Source organism: Misgurnus anguillicaudatus, chromosome 3 (genome assembly GCF_027580225.2).
Source record: "Misgurnus anguillicaudatus chromosome 3, ASM2758022v2, whole genome shotgun sequence".
Lineage (NCBI taxonomy): Eukaryota > Metazoa > Chordata > Actinopteri > Cypriniformes > Cobitidae > Misgurnus > Misgurnus anguillicaudatus.
This window is the reverse complement of record NC_073339.2, coordinates 9859593-9876354: the sequence shown is the minus strand read 5'-3', so window position 1 is coordinate 9876354 and position 16762 is coordinate 9859593. Positions and strand designations below refer to the sequence as shown.

Below are 16762 nucleotides of genomic sequence, written 5' to 3'. Positions count from 1 at the left end.
AAAAGCATTAACCACAAAACCATGACGTTTTATTTAAAAACAAACAATACAAAATAACAATTAAAAGGAAACAATTCAAGCAAATGAGCACAATGTTGGATAAAAACTGCTGGTTACGGTTTATACATCTAATATTTCTTGAAGGACTACACAAGATCTGAATAAAGATCCGTAGTACCGGTCAAACAGACAGTGCACTATACCTACACCCTATTATCATATATATACGTATATATCTGTCCGCAGACAGCTGGAGTTTAATTGTGGATGTTTAAATTTGTTGCTTGGATAGAGCCCCTATAAGGCAAACTCCTGAGATATTTACCTCTCGTTTGACGTCCATTACCCGGCATGCAAGATCCTCTGCGTGATACTAAGAGCAAATTGTGGCACAATATATAGGAGATTATTATGTTTGGCTACTGGCAATATGGTACTTAATCACTAGTGGAGGTTGAACGTTCTTGTCTGGAGTTCATCTGCTCCTCTGTGGCGGTGCATACAGGCGGCTTTTGGAGAGCCGTGGCCGATCACGTGACACGTTCCGACAATCGCAGGACTAGAGAGTGCTAATCTGGCCGTGGGCCGTGCAGTTTGGGGGCTCACACTTCTTCGGGGTCTTGGACCCCTTCTGCTCCTCGAGGGGTGTCGGCATTCTGCAGGCGCATGATTGGTTTATTGCACATCGGGCAGACGCTACGGATCTCTAACCATTTCAACAGGCACCTGTGAATTTAAAGAAGACGTACTTTAAATGATTTTCCCAGCTGCAGCTTTCCGTGGAATTCTGCGGTTGCAGATTATTGGCATACGTGACTATGACGCATCTTCCTGATTAAATGCAACTTACTTCTTATGGAAGGTGTGTGAACAGGGGCACACCCCCAGCTCATCTCTGGTCTTGAATTCTTCCAGACACACGGCACAGGGCTGCTGTGAAATAAAAGTCAAAACAACTTTAGCTTCCCTCATTCTCACAAAAATGAGTCAACATGAATTTCGACATTTACATATCTAGATCGAAGACTTGTTTTTTGTTTGTTCAGCAACACACTTTTACACTGCAAAATGGGGCGTTATCTTACTGAAAACTGGCTTATGACTCCAGGTCATCAGATGGTAGAGAGGACCAGAAAATCCTGCAAGGTTTCTTTGCATAATCAAGAATTTCCCCTGAGGTTTGCACTACTCAAATGAATACGTTATTATTCGTGTTTGGAAGAAATGTTTAATGTACCGATTAGGAGATCTGAAGCTGATGTTTTTAATCTCTTTCATTTAGAAATGGTGTCTGGGTCATTCACAGGAAATGCTGATATTTCTGTGTGTATGTTTTAGTGACTCACTACTGATATAAATAACAGGACATGGAATGTGGTTACATTATTTTAAAAATATTGCTTGACAGACTTAAAGGTGCAATGTGGTACTTTTAGAAGGATCTCTTGACCAAAATGCAATAAAATATACATAACTATATTATCAGTGGTGTATAAAGACCTTAAATAATAAACTGTATTGTTTTTATTAGCTTAGAATGAGCCGTTTTTATACAATGCTGGTCCCCTTACATGGAAGTCGCCGAAATGTTTCTACAGTAGCACTAAGTGGACAAACTGCTCTACAGAGCACGTTTCGTCCCTACAACTACATGTTTTTCCTGTGTCAGCTACCGTAGCTTCTCTTTGCGTTTCGAAATTGAGGTTGGTTGCAATTCGCAATTTCACCGCTGTATGTCGCTAAAAAAACACATTGCACCTTTAAATCAATATTAAATGCAATTATTGAAGGGATAGTTCGGCCAAAAACGATATTAAACCCATGATTTACTCACCCCCAAGCTGTCCGAGTTGCATATGTCCATCGTTTTTCAGACAAACACATTTTCGGATATTTTAGAAAATATTTTAGATCTTTCGTTTGATTAAATGTAATGTTACGGGGTCCAGCAATAGTCCACGACCTTCAAGTCCAAAAAAAGTGCGTCCATCCTTCACAAATCAAATCCAAACGGCTCCAGGACGACAAACAAAGGTCTTCTGTGGGTAATCCGTGCGGTGTTGTTGTAGAAATATCCATATTTGGAATGTTGTTGGCGTTGTAAACTACCTTCCGGTAGCGCCGCCATCTTAGAGTGATGCGCATTCAGGATGAGAGCTTACGCAGCGTACAGAGTTTCTCTGCTGCTGCTCTGTGCCCCCGCCCTCCAAATTTGTCATACGTCACTAAGAAAAGTGCGTACACTACGCTAATACTCTCTCCTGAGTCTAGGATGGCGGCGCTGCCGGAAGCTGGTTTGTAGGGTTAATGACGTTTTGGATGTGGATGTTTCTACGGCGGCGCCGCGCGGATTGCCCACGGAGGACCTTTGTTTGTCGTCCTGGAGCTGTTTGGATTTGGTTTGTGAGGGATGGACGCACTTTTTTTGGACTTGGGGGTCGTGGACTGTTGCTGGACCCCGTAACATTACATTTAATCAAACGAAAGATCTAAAATATTTTCTAAAATATCCGAAAATGTGTTTGTCTGAAAAACGATGGACATATGCAACTCGGACAGCTTGGGGGTGAGTAAATCATGAGTTTAATATCGTTTTTGGCCGAACTATCCCTTTAATGCATTAGCTAACGTTTACTGACAATGAATTCTATAATATGTGATCCTGGACCACAAAACCAGTCATAAGTTGCACGGGTATAAAAGCAAAAAATACATTGAATGGGTCAAATTTTGTAAATTTTCTACCATAAATATATCAAAACTTTTGTGAGTGATGCGGCAAAATCACGATCAAAACTGGCCATAAACTCGCGTACAAACTTTGCTTTGCTCCCCGTTTCTTGGGGTTTTCCCATTTAAGTTTGGTTTATGTAAAAGCTTACAACCTCCCCCATTCAGTCAACAAGTTCATTAAAGCGTAAGTCTCTAAAGGACACTAAAACAAACATTTTCATTTATATTCGTTGCTCTATACAAACTTTTAGACTTTGAACTTTTAAGGCCTCTATCATACATCTAGCGCAATGCGTGACGCAAGTGTTTTTTTCTAGTTTCAACCCAGCGCAATTATCATTTTCACGTTTAGCGCCACGTTGTTTAAATAGCAAATGGAGTAGCGCCCATTGGCGTTCTGGTCTGAAAACGAGATGTGTTCAGGCGCATTGTTGGAGCTTTGCTATTTTGAGGCAACTAAAATAGACTATGCCATTGACCAACTAAAACCTGGTATGAAGTCTAAAGTAAATGGTGCAATATGTTTTTTGTTATTTAAAGAGCGCGTTAGTAATATGCGCCTATAAACGGGACGAAAATGCGGGTTTGCTTATCACATACATGAATGCGCAGCAGCACAAAAACGCTTTTAAATAAGAAAAATTAAAGGATTAAAATGTAAAAGATTATTTCGATTTTTTTTGCACATCAAGTTCCACATTTTCAAATTGTTGTATCTCGGCCAAATATTATTTATTTAGCTTTGAGATGATGTATACATCTCAATTTGCCAAAAATGTCCGCTTATCACTGGTTTTGTGGTCCACGGTCACATATTGGACTAGTCCTGGGTTAAAATAAATGTAAGAGCCATCCAAACTGAAAACAACTTGCACTGCCATATCTTAAAATACTTCAGTGACCTTTGTTTTGCCTCAAAATGCACACAAGTAATGTTTTTAGTAAGGCATGTTTAACTAGATATATTTTCTAATTAAACTAAGGCATAGTCCTGGCTTGAGCTTAACCCTGTCCGGGAAACCACCCGATAATGTTTATTCATCTTTGTTAATGTTAGTTAATACAAATGCAAATATTTATTGTTTGCTCATGTTAGTATAATGTCCATGAATAATGTTAAAAGATCATTTTGATTTAAAAAATAAAAAATGTATTCGTAAATCTAGTAATAAACATAATTTAAGATTAATAAATTACATTTTGTACAAGTATTTTATGTCAACTAATTTGAACTAATAAGACATATTGCTTAATTGTTCTTTTTAAAAAAATTTAAATAAATTATTTTTATTAAATTAAAAATCATGTTTTCACTGCCTATTTAATTTGTTTTACCAAGTTTTCACACAGTGCAGAATTAGTTCTCTGCCCTTTAACTTCTGTTCAACCCTGTCAACTGCTGTGACATTTCTTTTAAAAACAACCGTATGATTGCCCACACTGTTCAAACAATGGTTTCGTTTACCTTTGTCACTATTTCGTTATGTTTAGACTTGTATACTACCATATGCAACAGTTAAAAAACCCGGTGGTCAGTTTTTAGAGTAATAAATGTTTGCACAAACCACGAAAACTGACTATAAATAATGCTGTGACGAAATCGGATGATAAGCCTGTTATGAAACAAGTTCCACAGAACCTTTTTAGTTCCCCAAATGATCTTTTAGTCAACGTTTCTTAAAAAAATCCTTTCTTTCTTATATTTAATAGTCTGCAAAACCTTCTACAATTTCAAAAAACCTTTTAAGGTGTTAAACCTGACGAAAAACCTTTTATTATCCCTTTTTATGTGTCAAGCTGCTGTCATTGGCTATTAAGTTTAAAACAATATTTGTTTAAGTGGTCACACAATGTTCATGGCAGTTTAGGCCTGAGATGAGAAAATACTATTTCTTTGAAGTAAAAAAACTACTTTTTCAAATGAAATGCTATAAAAAAGCAATCAGTATATAGAATAGCTTTAAAGGGCTATAGTTCACCCAAAAAAAAAATTGAAACCTGTATAAATTTCTTTGTTCTGATGAATTCAAAGGAAGATATATTGAGGAATGTTTGTAACCAAACCATTCATGAGCCCCATTCACTTCCATAGTATTATGGAAGTGAATGGGGCTTCTGATCAGTTTGGTTACAAACATTTCTCAAAATATTTTCCTTCGTGTTTATCAGAACAATGAAATGTATACAGGTTTGTAACAACATGAGAGTGAGATAATGATGAAATAATTTAAATTTTTGGGTGAACTATCCCTTTAAAATGCACAGCCGAACTACAGAGCACATTATTGTTATACTTACTCCCAGCAGGCTCAACTTCTTTCCTGCTCCTTTCAACACCACCTATAAAATAAAATGAAAATATGCCATTCTTTTCTGCACTCAATAATAACTTTTTCCATATAACTCAAACTTTTCCAGACCAAAGACTGAGAAACCAAAGATTTGGTTTGAATGATGTGACTTAAATTACAACAAGTACAGTGCCAGTAACATGGATGGTTTAGATGGTAATACGATGATACATTGTTTCTCTGACTCAACTAGTTGGCACTTGCAATGCCAAGGACAGTTTAATACCCAGAAACACATATTCTTTTATAATGTAACTATTTTATGCACAGTAAATGCATACATGTAAATAATATATACCAATGTGATATATGCAACAAGGTACTTAAAAGAATACTGTATTATTTTCTGAATGTCACATTTTGTGCATCATACTTCACTGTAAAAAAATAAAGATACAAAGCTGTCACCGGGGCAGTATCCTAATATGTACCATTTAGGTACAAATATGTATCTTTTGAAAGTCCAGTAACAACTTTTGTACAAGTTGACAAGTGTTGCATATATATATACTGTTTCACGAAGGTCATCCTTTCATCATCACGATTGCAAAGACTATGCTATGTTTATTTTTAACCTTACGACTCTATGTGTACTATGTGTTGTGCCTACCTCATTGTAGCTGTACTGTTCCCTTGTACCTTGCTGTTTTAACCTGTAAAGCAAAAAAAGGTAAATAAACACTTCAACACATTCTGAGTTAGCATGCATGCAACGTTACAGTGCAACATTAAAGTGTGTGGTGCTAAAGTTCAAGAGAGATGTCGCGATTATGTGCGTCGTTATATGACAGCTTTCAAAGTATTTGAAACATGTCTGAAAGTCTTTGCATTAGATACAAATGACCAAACAGAACATGAAACTAAAAATGCTAAACTTTTTCTCAGACTTTTTAATTTTGGCTTAATTTGCCATAAATTTTTGCCAAAATAATAATAATATTTATGTGCCAAAAAAAAAATGTTTTGCAAAGACACTTTTTAAGTGCAAGTCTCCAAATACTGTTTGAAGCCTTTATATATGGAATAGATGTATACGAATAACTTATTAAAGTTTTATGTATATGTCTAAAACTAATTCTACAAGTATTTACAGGGCCTGAGATATTTCATGTGTCTAACAGGTATCAGCAGAGTTGTGTGTGTGTGTGTGTGTGTGTGCATGCTTTCGTATCCCAGTGGGGATTTCAACTTACAAAATAATATTTTTTGACAGTCTAAAAATAAAGGTTTACTCTGAGGTTTAGGTTTAGGGATAGATTTGGGGGAAGGTGATAGAATATACAGTTTTTGTACAGTATTAAAACCATTATCTCTATGGAAAGTCCCCACAGCGATAATAAACCAGACGTGTTTGTGTGTGTGTTCTTGCCTGAACAGATAGCAGCAGAAGATTACGCTCAACATGAAGATGAACATGCCGATGCCCAGTACTATGACGTACACATTGAGCGGCAGGCGGTAGATGTCTTCCTCTGACATATCACAGTCTGAATGCTGCAACCCTAGACCACAGAGGCAGCCTACACACACACACAGTTATTTAAATCGGTAGGCCTGAAGCTTTGCACGAAAACCAAACAGGAAAAACAGTCCTCTAGTACGCCCACCTAGTGCCAAGGGAATTCTGGGTAATTAGTTATGAACAAACAAATAAGAACAACCGTGGGATCACCTCTAACAAACCACCATCTGGTCCTTAGAGAAGTCATGTGTGTGCTGTGTGCATTATTATAATCGTACGCAAATAAAACATTACAGTTTTGTAATCACGTGAAGTCTTTATTTGCAATAGACCCCTTACGAAAATTAACCATGGTTTTACTATAGTTAAAAACAAAAAAACATGGTTATTGTAGTAAAACCATGGTTACAACAAAATAATAAATATAGTTTTCTAAAACGATAGTTACACCTTGGTTACTGTAGTAAAATTATGGTTTTGCTAATAGTAATCAATACACAAACATACTACACTTTTACCACAAAAAAAACATGGTTAATTTTTGTAAGGGACTGTCAATGTAGTAGGGCTGGGTATCCATTCAGATGTTCCAGATCGCTTCAATTTCGATTCACAAGCTATCAAATCAATTCGATTCTCGATTCAATTTTCGATTCCAGTTCTCGGGTCGGTTTTTATACTCGATTCTCGATTCAGCTCAATGAATATAGATTTAATATAAATACTATATTAATAAAAAAATAACAGTGAACATAAGTTTACAAGTGGGTTATTAATAAAAAAAATTAAAAGCCACAACACTATAGTTGTCGTCTTGCTTGCGAAATCTAAAATTCTTCCATACCTCTTACTTTTTATGTGAAGGTGGCATCAACGTCGATGAAGCACCTAAAACCGCCGTTTGAAGCCCTGAATGAAAGAATGACAGGCTCGCCTCTCCCTCCTTGGTAACATCGCGCAAAAAAAACGATTAATCGAAAAATCGATTTTTCTGCCCAGCCCTACAATGTAGGCTAACAAGTTTAAATTCTGTGTGAAGTCTGATATTAAATGTGTCACACCACAGATAAATGTGGTATTAAACATCCAGCCAAATTTGAATAACGAAAAACAGCAAGTAAATAAAATAAGCGTTAAGAAAAATAAGCAGGATTCTATGCTCTTAAACGGTGGGGGCGTGTCCGCTGGCGGCGTAGCCACGCCCATTCGCGGGAAACCTGACATCTCTCTCAACTTTTAAATGCAGCTGAATAGATGCTCGCGATTGTGTTAGGGGCGGGGCCATGCATGGTGGCTCCGGTGCGTCATAGAGCCACCCTTTTAACCCCGCCCAAATAATCCTGATGATATCTGAAGAGGAAAAACTGTTTAACGGTGTAACTCAATTCAGTACATAGTTCACAGTCTTTATAGTGTGTTAAATGCTCTTTAAAGGGATATAGGTTATAAAGAACAAAGAAAGACATTAAAATGACACGAGGGTGAGAAAATAATGACAAATTTTTCAATTTTGTGTAAACTATCCCTTTAATGTGGTGTCTGAAGGAATCCCCTGGTATGAATTTGTAGAAAGGTTCATTTTAGACCCTGCCCACATGGAGGGGGGGCTTGCATAGAGATTATTGTAAATTTGTGTCATTTATCATTTGATCAGTACAAAAAATATATTTTCCATAAACTGAGGCAACAGAACTTAAATTTTAAATGTATTTAAAGGGTTAAATATACTCTTTTACTGAATTATTCTGCAAAAAAAATATAGGATTGTACTTATACACCATATGCCAACACGTTACTTTTTGCTAATGGCTGTTTTCCTGTATTTCCTGTGCATGACTAAAACTTATACCGCAACATTTGACCTGTTACAGTTGAATCCGTGCTTACATCTAAAAATAAAACACTAAACTCCCGACCTATCAATTTTCAGAGGCGCAAAAGCCCAACAACATAGTGGCCAACGCATATATTTCCCCAATCTTGACCTTTACAATACTTCCCTTTAGTTAAAAACACATTGACTTCTCCAAACTGGTTTCAACATCCCACTCCAATGACTAATGCTGGAAAGAGAAGAAAACAAAACTCAAGAACAGCTTTAGCTTTTTGGGAAGGCCACTCACCGTTACACCATTGGAATGGTTGCATGTAATCTGACTCCAAGCAAATTCAGTGCTTGTCAAAAACAGGCAATGCTGGGGCAGGAGGCACAAATCGAGTCTCAATTCAAGAACAATTTTGGGAAGTACTGCTTATATTTCCACTTTTATGCCAAAGTCGAAGAACAAACGCACACGGTGATGTGAATATGCACAGTGTGCTTTGTTACGGAGACAAAGGGAGCATATTGTGCCCTTGATAGTCGCCTTGTCTTCGTGGACGAGTTTATGAGCGAATGGCCCTTTAAATCAAATCCTCCCGTGTTGTCATACGCAAAATTCCTTAATAATTCAATCGTTTTGTGACAGCATCCATAGATCCAAAACTGACAGTCCATACAAGGTGAGGAAATCTCAACGAATTCAATTCTTTGTGTTGTCTTAAATCACCAGTTCCTCTTCTTTAATCTCGATCTCCGTCAAACTGATTTTTTTCGGGCGGTGTGTAATCCTTTATCCAACATCGGGCCCTTTGGAGAACCCAAACAAAAAAACGAAGAGGACAATAATTTCCACCATCTATGTGTGTTTGCGTCTATATGTGTGGGAGTGTTGTTTCTCTCCTGCTAAAACCATCTGCTGTTTCAATCCTACCATCAAAAGCGCAGAAAAAAGACCGATTATTATCCAACGTTGCTCAAATCATTGCTGAAATATCCGCGTGCGTGCGCGAGCTGCTCGGTTCAGATGTTGATTATGGCTGTCTGTGGTAAGGTTAGATGCGTCTGTCTCTCTCTCTCTCTCACACACAGTTTCAGTTTGTAAACAGATCTCTGCTCATGTGATCATGGTTTGCCTCGCAACGCTCTCCTCCAATCCCTCCCTCCCTTCCTGCGATATTCCCCTCCTCCAATCTCTCTCTCTCTCTCCCTCTCTCTTTCTTTTTTCTCTTTCTCTCTCTCTCTGCAGTCACAGGATGGCCTCTGTGTGTCTCAAAGGGTAACTTGCAACACTGAAAAGGAAGTAAGAATGACAACTGCATTGCAACTGCAAAACAAAACCCGAAAGGTGACAGAAAAAACCAGAGAGTGAAAAAGCGAGAGTGACACAAATAGGCGCAGTGCATTAGATCAGATATAGATCATGTTACTGACTGACCTACTAACTTAATCCACTAAAAGGTTTTTGATAAAGTAGTGAATGATTGTAGCTTTCTTACTGCAACAATCGTTTTTTGTAGATTTTATGAAGAAACACTGTAGTATACTTGTTTTAATATTTACTATATTATCTAGAAATTTACAGCAGTACCAACATAAACAAACCGCCCTCGTGAAACAAACGTAAATTCCGGTAAACTCCGCAAATAATTGATAACAAAAGGTCATAGCTAAAGCGTATCAAAAACTACACTGAGTTTGCTCCAGAGTTCAGTTTAGCCACTAGTTAGACCATTAAACGAACAAAGATCGGAAGTTAAGTTCAGTCCAAACGCGTAACTGCGACAACGCACATGCATCCAATTAAACCATTTATAAAAAAATACTTAAGTAGCCTATACCAGTGGTTCTCAAACTTTTTCAGCGTGCGACCCACCTTGTGTCTGGTGGTCCCCCCTTGTGCCCGGTGGTCCCCCCTTGTGCCCTTCGTGGCCCCCCAACCAAAATTTATGACATAAAAAATTCTAAAATTAAAATTTGAATTAAACAAAACATATAAAATTATAAAATGTATTGCTTTTGGTTAATAGCCTTATATTTTTGAGGTTTAATTCCACAGAATTTATGATAAATTAATATATTTTATAAAATTTCATAAAACTGGGGCCCCCTTTGCACCATCTCAGGGCCCCCAGTTTGAGAAGCACTGGCCTATACTAAGACAATTTTGCGCTTGAAACAACCTTGTTTAGGCTTGAAACACATAAAAAAAAACATTTTATACTTTAGTACTTACTAAAGTAAACTGCAGTAACATTCCTTGATACTATAGTGTTTTGAATGTTACTATAGTAAACATTAGAAATAAGTATTTACTAGTTTTTCAAATCTCTACAATTAATACAACAGAATAGTATGCATTAACAAAGTGAAGTAATTACTAGTTTATTACAATATGCTACAATTTACTACAGTTTACTATAGCAAATAAAGTATACTACAGTATTTTTCAAGTGGAAAAACAATTTTATCTTACATGTACACAATTTTATTTTGTCCTTTTAGAGAAATCCTATAAAGTTATTTGGTAAAACTACAATAAGGTTCATTAGTTAACATTAGTTAATGTATTAACTAACATGAACAAACAATGAGCAATACATTTGTTACAGTATTTATTAATCTTTATTAATGTTAGTTTATAGAAACAAAGCTTTTTGTTGTTTGTTCACGTAGTTCCCAGTGCATGTACTAATGTTAACAAGATTTGAATAAAGTAATTGTTGAAATTAACAAATATTAATAAATGCTGTATCAGTGCACTTCATTATTAGTTCATGTTAACCAATGTAGTTAACTAATGAACCTTATTGTAAAGTGTTACCAGTTATTTACTAAAGTAAATAATTTACTAAGTAAAGTGTAGTAACATTTCTAGAAACTATAGTGTTTTTAAACCTTGGTTTATATTAACGTATACTACACTCTTTATCAATTGCCTAAGCAGTAGTTAATATGTAAGGAATAATTGATGACGGGCCGTTGAATTTGACCAAGTCGCATTATTTTCAAATAATTCATGGTTACAACAAACATTGCTCTGGTGTCTATTTTTAGACATTTGACAGGTTAGGTGTGCGGTTTAGAGAAAAATAATCCACATCTATGGAACATTTCTCCACCATCAGAATAAAGCATTCAACAGCCCTGTGGTATAATACCGAATACTATAGTAGACATTAACAAAATGTGGTAATTACTATAATATACTACAGTATACTACAATATTACAAAAGTAGATGTTATTGTTTATGTGTGAAGAAAATGCTGTTTGCCAGGGGCATTAAAATAATCTTTTTAATCGAAATTGATTATATTTACCCCATTTGCTTTAGTTGTTTTAAGCAAAACATTACAAAATGTTGTTTTAGATATACAGATAGGTAAATACATAAAACATGGATGAATTTTCTTGCACTTATCTGCTCACACTCCTGTCATTTCAAACCTTCAAGTGAAAAAATATTTTACATATTTTTCCCTTGTGCTGTTACGCATACAATGGAAATTAAGTGTGCCACAGTTTTTTGCATTTCAGTCTTTGGCACAAAGCTGTTGTGGGGCTTTTGAAGCACATGCTGTGTAGACAATGTTCATGGCACTGTTATGCTTTTGTGGAGCCCTCGGTCAGCATTCACCACCAATGTCAAATGCGCAACTATTGTGAATGTTCTGAACATTTTGAAACTTTAATTTTCAAGAGAGAAAGAGAAAAAATACAACTTTAACAAATAAGCAAAGCTACCAACCCCCAACACTACAGAGAAAGAGATTCTGCTTTAGAGACAACAGCTGCGGCTTGCCTATGCCTAACAACCATGTGCTCTCTCTCTCTCTCTCTCTCTCTCTCTCTCTCTCATGCACGAGTTAAGTTTCAGGTTAAACAGCTTATTTACTGCATATCTAACAAAACATGGATTACATCAATTCCATTAATGCATGGACAGGGGTGGTGCATGGACACAGGGGTGGGTGTCATGGGTCCCACCCGTACTGAAGTTTAGGTGCTTTGCAGAGACATTATTTTCTTACATTTTCATGACAGTTTTAACTATATTTGAATAAAAAGCTAATATTCTTACAACATTTTGTTATGCTGACAGGCTATAAATCTGATCGGGGTTCTAGTTGGCTTTGTATAGCCTTAGTTGAGATATTATTAAACTGGCAGTGTTTATTATATGGCAAAAATGGATTTAAGACTTTTACACATTCTTACACATATTAGTAACACTTTGAAAGAAATAATAGTTGTCTAGAAAATTGCTGTACAGTCTGTTTTGTTATTGCAATGCCACTGTTGAGAATTAATGCTTTTAATATGAATTTCAACAGTGAGTATTGTGCGCTCTGGTGGCTAAGAGTGAAACAACATGCAATTTAAAATCTTTAATTCAGATTTTGTCTCTGGTAGTCTAGTTTAGGGGTTTTTAAACTTTATAATGCCAAGGACCCCCAAATATGATGAACCATTATTATTATCAGAATTATTTTGGGGTCCTCTTGGTTTGAATACCCCTGCCCTAGATGAAGGCGTGCATTATACATTTTAACAGATATATATTATATAAAAAATAACACATTTTAAAGCAAGACAAAGTAATGTACATATTAAACTAAAAGACCTCTTTAAAAAAATAATAAATATATGCTATAGGTAATCAAACTTAAATACACATCATCATTATATATTTTTATAGCCCTATAAACTGTTTACTTTTATATTGTGCAGTCTTTTATACGAGTACAGCATTCACATTGTACCCTTAAATAGTATTTATAAATAGTCTATAACACTTTACAATAAGGTTGTCTTTGTTAACATTAGAAAATGCATTAGCTAACATGAACAAACAATACAGCATTTATTCATCTTAATTCATAAAAATAAGTTTAACATTAGTTAATGCACCATGATCTAACATGACTGGATTGGCATTAACTAACAATAACAAAGAATAGTAAATTCTCATTGTTACTAATGTTACCAAATACATCCTTATTGTGATATATTACCTTTTTTTTATTAAATCAATGTTAGTAAAGTTAAAATTCATCTCACCGCTTTATAATCTAATTCTAACATCTAAATGTTAATGGCAAATGAGTTCAGAAAATGTCCACCACTATTGCACTGTCATCAATTTTGTGCTGCTGGTGGCACAGAAAAGTTTAATGTCAGGTTACATCTACTGAAATAGGATGTATAATAAAGTATATTCAATTTTTGTGTAAATAAATGTTTTTAAACGTCAAACTTTACTGTAATACACAGCCCATGATTTCGTCTGAGAACTGCTCTGAGAAGAGACTCCACCATTAGTAAATCCATTCTGTCTTGTGCTATTATTTGTATAACTAGTTAAACTATTTTTATCTGCATTGAAGCTAGCGTTGTCATAACCCTTGTCCAATTCGCATTGTCCAACATCAAGGCCTGGATTAACATAACCGCCATTTAAACCATTCTGGCTAACAGTCTTATCACCTAAATCTCCATTTTTCTTAGCATTTGTGCCACCATTTTGTTTATCGGCGTCTGTGGGCTTTATTAGGTTCAGCGGAGGCTTGCACGCATGCCAGTCCCACAGCACCTTATTCATAGAGTCCACCCGGCGAACGCCCATCAGTTTATCATCGTCAGACGGGGGTTTATCATCGCCATCCACGACATCTGGCGAAATATTGGCCAAGCTGGGAATCTCTCCGCTTATGCCTTCGAAGTACTGCTTGATGCAAACCTTGGCGAAACCTTTTGCGTGTTCAGTGCAAGTCTCGTCGAACATCTTGCGCTCGACGTCTAGATAGTGGGACCAGTATTTGGTTTTGAGGAAGGCAGCTTGCGTGAAGCAGGGACGTATGGCTCGGATCAAGAATGCAATGATCATTATGATCATCAGGAACAGCCATCCACAAGCCTGCATGAAAGATTTAGAAGATAGACAAAACATGTATTATTTTTAACTTGTGATAATCTTCCAAAAAGATTGGCAGGAGCGAATTATCAACATCGCAGCTAATGTTTGGTTCACATTGATTTGAATCTTTGATTTCATCCCACCTTCGGAGAAAACCTACTAAATGACATACCTGTGAAATACACGTTATGTATCTGGTAGCTGCCTCTCTAGATACGATGTTCTGCCCATCAAATATTTGTTTGCATGGGATTTTGGCCAGCGTCCGTGCGAGATCCTCTTCCGAAAGTCCGTGTCCGCTAGAATTTTTCCAAAACTCGGTCATATCCAGGTCCATGCTATAAGCACACAGGAAACTTTTACCGTCCATTAGGGTTACCGAGATCCACACGGCCGGTGCTATGAGGGAACGCTGGGATATGGAGATGCACATGTAGCGCAGGACGGCAGGGTCCTTCCTTCTCTGACCGATCGGTCGTTTCCATTCCTCCGCCAACATCGATACGTTGTTGTTCAACACAAAACCTAGCATGAAGAACCATATAGGTGGAATAACCAGCATGCTGATCCCATAGGAGTAGTTATATTCAGGTATACAGGGACAGTTGAACTCAAAAGATGAGTAGAGTTGAGCGCTTGCCAACGCCATGATACCACATATGCCGTTCATGAAGGACTCCTGGTTGGATTGGAGAATCTGGGCCATCATACGAAACTTATCCATGTTGATATATCAGTTGCTTTATACCTGTATGAAATGCAAATATATTTTATAGTCATACAGTTTATCGAACCTTTTGCACTGTTAATGCAATGCTCAGGGTCAACAATTCATTAAGGTATTACACTTTTTTCATTTACTGAAGGCTTGACCAGGTAACCAAGGTTCATTTTGATTGCATCTTTACTTAAAAGTTAGCATAAACATGATTTGCTAACTAAATCAGTCCTAGAGATCTTGTAAAACAACAAAAAAATATGAGGAAAGACCTACAGCTCAGTCTACTTACAGAAGTTTGCAATGCGTTGCTGGATGTTGATCCGCTTCAGTCAAGTCAATGGTAAACTATAACTCTCTGGTCCTTGACTCACAGCAACAGATTTGTTTATCTGTTGTAGTCTCTCTCTCTCTCTCTCTCTCTCTCTCTCTCTCATTTAAATGATGTCTGATTTCCATTTCTTATCTACCCGTTTGTTCTCTAACTTATATCTCACACTTTCTATATTTTCCTCATTTTTGCTTGCAGTTTTCTACATTGAAATGTTTTTGTGTTGCGTAGTTAATAAAAACTAGCTGGTGTAAAGGTTGCATATATTTACATACCAGGTGAAACCATGAGAACAGGCAGTGTGGACCAGAATACATGCAAAGGTGTTGCCTCACCCTATTCAAATAAAAGTGTACCCAATAGCACATTTTTGTGCATGTTTGTCAAGGAGAAGTTCCTGCTATAATGTCATTCAATTCATTCAATAATTGCTTTGAGGTCTTAAAACTATGTTTAAACGTGCCAGACAGTGTGTGTAGCCAGATATACAGTATACAACTCACTGCTACTGAAATGAAGCAAGGCCATAATATAGAGATCTACCTATCAGCATTAAAGGAATATATTACCCAAAAATGAAAATTCTCTCAATTTACTCACCCTTGCCCTATCTCAGAAGCACTGAGACAGAAAAAATGGTCCCAAACTGCTAAAAAGGTTAAAAAAGGTCAATATAGGTACATATATGAATACATGTGGTACCAATATGTAGTTCAAAGGTACTTACATGTACATGCACTTTTGGTATAGCAGTATGTACCTCTAAGGTACTCATATGACATCTTTGGTACCAGTATTTACCTCTGAGGTACTTACATGCACTCTTTGGTACCAATATGTACCTCTGAGGTACTTACGTGCAGTCTTTGGTCCCAATATGTACCTCTGAGGTACTTACGTGCACTCTTTGGTACCAATATGTACCTCTGAGGTACTAATGTGCACTCTTAGGTACCATTACTTACCTCTGAGGTACTTACGTGCACGCTTTGGTACTAATATGTACCTCTGAGGTACTTACGTGCACTCTTTGGTCCCAATATGTACATCTGAGGTACTTATGTGCACTCTTTGTTACCAATATGCACCTCTGAGGTACTTACATGCACTCTTTGGTACCAATATGTACCTCTGAGGTACTTATGTGCACTCTTTGGTATCAATATGTACCTCTGAGGTACTTACGTGCACTCTTTGGTACCAATATGTTCCTCTGAGGTACTAATGTGCACTCTTTGTTACCAGAATGCACCTCTGAGGTACTTACGTGCACTCTTTGGTACCAATGTGTACCTCTGAGGTACTTATGTGCACTCTTTGGTACCAATATGAACCTCTGAGGTACTTACGTGCACTCTTTGGTACCAATATGTTCCTCTGAGGTACTAATGTGCACTCTTTGGTCCCAATATGTTCCTCTGAGGTACTTA

The 16762-nt window shown here is 36.8% G+C and overlaps 2 protein-coding genes across 2 annotated transcripts; both read right to left on the bottom strand.

The window, feature by feature from the left end:
* Positions 1-7: 7 nt before the first annotated feature.
* On the bottom strand, positions 8-9491 carry LOC129444141 (RING finger protein 122). The gene is made up of 7 exons (XM_055204557.2): positions 8773-9491; positions 8670-8740; positions 6454-6604; positions 5695-5737; positions 5032-5073; positions 851-933; positions 8-726 (listed from the first exon to the last, which is right to left on the bottom strand). The coding sequence occupies exons 2-7, from the start codon at positions 8692-8694 to the stop codon at positions 603-605; spliced, it is 468 nt and encodes a 155-aa protein (XP_055060532.1). The 5' UTR covers positions 8695-8740; positions 8773-9491; the 3' UTR covers positions 8-602.
* Positions 9492-12514: 3023 nt separating this feature from the next.
* On the bottom strand, positions 12515-15870 carry calhm1b (calcium homeostasis modulator 1b). Its single transcript, XM_055206617.2, has 3 exons — positions 15294-15870; positions 14456-15031; positions 12515-14283 (listed from the first exon to the last, which is right to left on the bottom strand). Exons 2-3 carry the CDS (start codon positions 15005-15007, stop codon positions 13618-13620), a joined length of 1218 nt encoding a protein of 405 aa, XP_055062592.1. The 5' UTR covers positions 15008-15031; positions 15294-15870; the 3' UTR covers positions 12515-13617.
* Between the last annotated feature and the right edge of the window lie 892 nt (positions 15871-16762).

What these genes read in the sequence shown, in the direction of transcription:
- LOC129444141 (XM_055204557.2), bottom strand. Translation starts at nt 8,694, where the DNA reads ATGCAACCATTCCAATGGTGTAACG. An exon ending in TTCTGCTGCTATCTGTTCAG is followed by an intron (nt 5,738 to 6,453) that starts GCAAGAACACAC and finishes TTTGCTTTACAG; the next exon opens with GTTAAAACAGCAAGGTACAA. An exon ending in AGAAGTTGAGCCTGCTGGGA is followed by an intron (nt 934 to 5,031) that starts GTAAGTATAACA and finishes TTTATTTCACAG; the next exon opens with CAGCCCTGTGCCGTGTGTCT.
- calhm1b (XM_055206617.2), bottom strand. Translation starts at nt 15,007, where the DNA reads ATGGATAAGTTTCGTATGATGGCCCAGATTCTCCAATCCAACCAGGAG. An exon ending in ACATAACGTGTATTTCACAG is followed by an intron (nt 14,284 to 14,455) that starts GTATGTCATTTA and finishes TCTTTCATGCAG; the next exon opens with GCTTGTGGATGGCTGTTCCT.